The 5,745-nt window shown below is 38.3% G+C and overlaps 1 protein-coding gene across 1 annotated transcript in view; it reads left to right on the top strand.

The window, feature by feature from the left end:
* The first annotated feature begins 4,218 nt into the window (after positions 1-4,218).
* The window catches only part of fbp1b (fructose-1,6-bisphosphatase 1b), a 3,426-nt gene continuing 1,899 nt past the window's right edge, over positions 4,219-5,745 (top strand). The window contains exons 1-3 of the mRNA XM_032539537.1: positions 4,219-4,568; positions 5,046-5,208; positions 5,337-5,429. Coding sequence (XP_032395428.1) covers positions 4,399-4,568; positions 5,046-5,208; positions 5,337-5,429 — 426 coding nt within the window. The 5' untranslated portion in view covers positions 4,219-4,398. The remainder of the gene's footprint in view (positions 4,569-5,045; positions 5,209-5,336; positions 5,430-5,745) is intronic.

The following is a 5,745-nucleotide window of genomic DNA, read 5'->3' as shown; positions in this document are numbered from 1 at the left end:
TCTCTCTCTCTCTCTCTCTCTCTCTCTCCCACCCAGCCCAGGTCGAGCAGTCAATAACAGCTAACCTTACAATGCTTACATAAAGGAAATGCAATACCCGGCCACAACATACTATATTCTGCAAAAAGCACAGCGAGCAAAAGGCTAAGCCTCAGTGCAAAACAGTGACTCACAGCATTGCAATGCCATATCACTTTCTAATCAGTAAGCACCTTCTGCTCGCCGCACACAGAGGTTTTAAGGTGAGCAAAAACTAAATATGGGCTTCAGTTCTGTCAGTGTCTTGTACATTTCCTCCCTTCATAGAGAGTTGGTTACATTTGCTTGTCAAGTGAAAAGTCGAGTAATGTTTAATGTATAAAATAGGGATTACATAAGATAGGTGAGAAGTGAGGATGTTCCAACAGCAAATGCATCAGGACTCAACAGAGAAAAGAACATTGCTCATATGCAAAACTGGAAAATATATGGTAATATTTATAATTAAGAATTGCAGAATTATGTAAACATACTGCTGTCAACATCAATATGGTTTTACTTCCAGCTGTTAAACCCAGATGTTACTCTCAGTCTACTTCATTGTACTAAATGAAATGTTGATCACTAACATATGTTAACATTTATCATATATGCATATACTGTATGTGTCAGTAGATATTTGATAAACCATCACACATGTCAAAATCAGGCCGCCTCCACACTGACATTTTCTTCTGAAGCCTGAGTGAATACGTGACATCAAGCCTCAGGCAATAAATCCCTCTCTTTAGAGTATGCCACAGTGACCGAAACTACTATTTCTGCTGCTCTCAAATGAATGTTATAGAGTGAATTGGGACAACTCATTGTAGGGAAGCATTGTCAAGTTTGCAGTTAAGGAGCCAGAAAGAAATGTTTGGAAAACAGACTCAGGAATGCCTAAAGCATGAATTGGTTAGAGAGATAAGGAAAAACAAAAAAAAAGTAATGTTTGAAATCTATGTATGCTTTATGCCTTTTTAATTTCAGCCACACATCCTTATTCAATCACTCTTTCACTAACTTACATGCCTTGGGATGTCACTCGCAGGCACTGAATGTTATTTGTTTTATATCTTACAGTTATGTTATTTCCAACTAAAATAGTTCGTTACAGTGAACATCACAACAACTGTATCTAATTTTGGGCATTTGATTTGACTGCAATTTTTTTTGTTTTTTTTTTAAGTTAGACTTATCTGTTTGTGTGAGGTTTTAAACACTGTCCTTGGTATGCAGTCAGACCACAAGAGCTGTCAGCACATCAGCTCATTTGTTTCAGACCTTCCTCTAATAATCCAATCTTTGCTTTGTTTTCTTGAGAGTTTACTAGATAACTAAACCTATAAACATTAATAAAATGAAAGAAAGAAAAATAAAAGTACTCTTTGGTTGAACTGGGGCTACGGTTTGCTGGTTGAACGCCTCGTTTCCTGAGAACAGTGTGAAACGGTGTGCAAGTGTGCAACGTGCTTTGAGTTATGTTTTCTCTCGTTTGGTGGGTGTGTCTCTTGTTTATTGGCTGTGTCACAGGTGATACCCAATCAGCAGAGACGTGTCTGTAAACATGTGTTAAAAAGGCAGTGCCCTTGCTCACACAACAGGGTATTCAACACAACCCAACGTTAAAGTTAAAAAACAAAAACATGTTGCTACGTTTTGGGGGACTGAACGTGGCCCTGGTCAAGTCGACAGTTCCAAGGGGTCACAAGTCAGAATGGTTGGCTCTAACACGGGTGTTTCCCGGTTTTGTGGAATAGTCCAAATGTTTTCCCCCCTTTTCTCTATTTTGCAGGAGGTTTTGGGAAGTCCTAATTAACATTTAGCTTGAGAGATACAATTCACCAAGGAATTCATCAACTTTTGAAACACAGTACCTGCTGAAACAGGTATGTATTCCTGAAAAAATTAGATAGGCTACTCTGTAGTTAAAGATGACATACTTGCAAAATGTCTCCTGAAAATGGAAGAGACAACAATGAGTCCTGACCACCCAGAACAGTTAGCAAGGCAGGATGCTGTTTAAGCCCGAAGCCTTGTGGTCACGGTGAAAGAAGAAAACGGAATATATTAAATAATGCTGGTGCAAAACTTACTCGACTTTTTCATTATGAGTCGTAAATGTTTCATATATTTCTGTTAAAATTGAGCTCAAAGTCAGTGCGCATTCACCCGTTAGCTTACGTTAGCTAACATTACCTAGCAATGTGATGGGATGCAACTTACCTGGGCAGGAGAAGGCAACAAGTTAGGGGGATGAAGAAGTTAAAAAATAATGTCACAAAGTATGGGAAAGTTCAAGAGCATTTTAGACATTAATGCGAAAGCCATATGGTCTTTTCTCCTCTTTGCTCCTCTGTTTTTACATTTCTCTGTGAAACGAAATAAGTTTTCACTCTGCAGCAGTAGGACAGCTACTGCGCATGTGTAGAGAGCTGTCAACATGGAGCACAGCAGGTGCTCCTGGGAGTCCTCAGTAAAATTTTAATGATGTATTTTCTTCCATTAAATCGATTAACGTTACACAGCATAAGGACTACATGATTACCTTTTGTCTCTATTGTCTCTCAGGCATCTTTCTTACAAATGCATTTAACTTCCCAACTGAGAAAGGCTTGTTATAGGCCTTGCTTTGACCAAAAATAGTGAAATCAGCAATTAGGCCAATATATTTAGAATATAGTTAATTTCGACAATGTTATATTCATAGTGTATATTTATTGTAAAAGCTCATCAAACGCCATTTATTTATTTATTAGTAATTTTGTATTCTCTAAGTTCACTTCCCTCTAGTGGCAGATTCTGACAGTTTTCTAAAGTCAAATGAAACGACATGGTATTCTTTGTTTAGTCTGTGTTGATTTAAACTATACCATTCCACTTATTTAAATTCTAACAGCAAATGGCAAAAAAGAAGTTGGCAACTCTGCACATTGTGCAGGAGGATACTGTGCCTTACCAGAACAGTTTTGATGCTGCTGAAAGTTCAAAATAAGAAGAAAGTGACTGCTTTTATTTGCAGAGAACTACAAAACTGAATTTGATTCAAGGCACAGCAGAGTTACCAGCAGGAAATGAAATGGCCTACTCCTCAGAGTTGAATCTTGGCCCAGACTCGATTCATATTCAACAGCTTGTAAGCTGCACAGCGACATCATGTGGACACAGTGGGGAAATACACTTTGCACTTAAAGAGTACATTTTTGGGGTATAACTCGTGGTGTTTTTTTTAGGTAACTATTTTGGATATGTACGAGTGTTTTTTTGTGTGTTGAAGTCAGAATCATGTGCACGTTTTGAAGCTCTCACATGCTGTTCTTGTTATTAATACCTAATACTACCTCATGTGGTAGCTATTATCATGCTGGGTTCAAAGTGTAACTTTCTGTTGTGAAACAGGTCTCTGGCACATTTCATCTTAGCTTGTGTTGTAAGTCAAGTAAATCTATGGCCCATGTGAAGTTCTTTTACCTTCCCATGTTTGGGTCACAGACAGAGACATCCATGCACTAATTATATCCATGCAGAGACACACTGACACAGGGTCAGCATTTACCTCCGCTACCCCTGATTGTTGCTGTCTATTACTTGGCTTGCAAATACTGTTTTATCTGCACGTTCCATTAATAGTGCTATATAAAATCAGGTAGGGTGGACAAGGACAATGAGTCCCATGAGTTGAACTTTACACTTCTTCAGGATCACGCAGGGAAGGAATGTTTAAGCAGTTTTAGTTGTGTATCCAGAGAAGTGCTGAGTTAGTCATATCAAGTACAACCTGTGTACCTATTCTTTCTTCAAAACAATGGTTCAGAACCAAAACAAATTCCATGTGTTCTATTCTAAACTCATAGGACGTCTGTTGATGTACCGTAAGTGAATAGGAAATTAGGCTACATGATTAATGTAGTGCTGTATAAACGTTATAAACATTGTTTCCGTTAAAAAGACTTTTGGAATAATTGTGCACTTCTGCACCATGAGCAAAATGAAATAAGATCCAATTGTGTTGCAACTAAGTGATGATTCATAGTGTCAAATATGACTTAATGAAGTCAGTTGGTTCATTCACAGCATGGCTAAACACTTACATTTAGCAGAACTGGACAATGCAGACTGATAATCTCTAATCAAAGTGAACCGGGATTGTTACTTTAAAACTAATCTCTATCTTTGAACTTTGCTCTTTTAAACCTGCAGTCACACAAGTGATCAAATCAACCCCTAACTGTGAGCAAGGACACTTTTGATTGGTTGGAAGAGTTGCACACCCCCATCCCTTCCCCTATCTCAGTTCTAGAGTCTGCTTTTTAACAACTGGGCCCACGCTCACCTATTTCACTTGAGGCATTCGGTCCCAGTCCTACACCTGGCTGTAAAATGTCTGACAAAGGAGCCTTCGATACCAACGTGCTGACCCTCACCAGGTTTGTTCTGGAGGAGGGCAGGAAAGCCCAAGGGACAGGTGAGCTGACGAACTTGCTGAACTCCATCTGCACAGCTGTCAAAGCCATTTCAACTGCTGTCAGGAAGGCTGGGATTGCTAACCTGTGAGTAGTATTTCTTTTAAAATATAGAATATGAGAAGGGGGAACTACAGTTTGCACCTTATTAGACATTTATGAATGAATCAAGATTACTATTATTTGCTTTTATTTTAACATTACTTTTAGGTTAGCAAGTTTCATTCCAGTGCATTAGTTTAAATGTGTGTAGGAATTAATTTGACATCTGGGTTTAGTGTTAGTTTTAGTTACATGCAGTAGTTAGTAAGAATCAGTAAGCCGTTTTAACTTCAACCCCGGCCAAAGGTAAACTGCACATGTTGTGTACATTCCCCCAGGGCAGAGGTCAAAAAGATAACGGGCTTTTCAGACAGAGAAATAACAAACGCACTGTGAAAAAACAAAGAGTCAGATATCACAATTTACAAGAAAACCTATTGTCTTTTATTGATTGCATCAGAATGGATAGCTTTTATCTAGGTTTGGATCACGTCAGTCTTCTCCTCTCTACTCTCATTGAAGATATGGCATTGCCGGAAGTACCAACGTGACAGGGGACCAGGTGAAGAAACTGGACGTCCTGTCCAATGACCTGGTCATCAACATGATCAAGTCCTCCTTCACCTCCTGTGTGCTGGTGTCAGAGGAAGATGAGAGGGCCATCATTGTGGAACCAGACAAGCGGGTACTTACATCTGTACAGTATGCATGTCTGCAAATATGTGCCCTTTTTCTTTTAGGTTATAGATTTTAGCATTTTGTTTTTCTTGTAGGATTGTTACATTAATAACATTATTGGTTCTCAACTGGCAGGGAAAATACATTGTGTGCTTTGATCCACTGGATGGTTCGTCAAACATCGACTGTCTTGTCTCGATTGGAACAATTTTCGCCATCTACAAAAAGGTTAGCTACCATGATGCTGCATGCTGATTTTAAAGAAACAAAAAAAACAAAAAAATGATCAGCCAACTGTTTTGTATGGCATTCATGTATAATTTAAATGGATTTTTCCTGAATTTAGTTTTGTCTGTGAACCTTCTTGAGAGTTTCACAACTCAGCATCTGTAAAGTCTGTTTTGAGTATTTCAACTACGCTACATCTCATTGGGAAATATTATACTTTTTGTTCCTCTAAATTTTTCAGACAGCTATAGTTACTAATTACCTTGCCGATCCATAATTTACATTCAAATAATATATATATATATATATATATATA

The sequence above is a fragment of the Etheostoma spectabile genome, chromosome 16 (genome assembly GCF_008692095.1).
Source record: "Etheostoma spectabile isolate EspeVRDwgs_2016 chromosome 16, UIUC_Espe_1.0, whole genome shotgun sequence".
NCBI classification, from domain to species: Eukaryota; Metazoa; Chordata; class Actinopteri; order Perciformes; family Percidae; genus Etheostoma; species Etheostoma spectabile.
The sequence above is the reverse complement of the archived record's forward strand: the minus strand, read 5'-3'. Positions and strand labels throughout refer to the sequence as shown.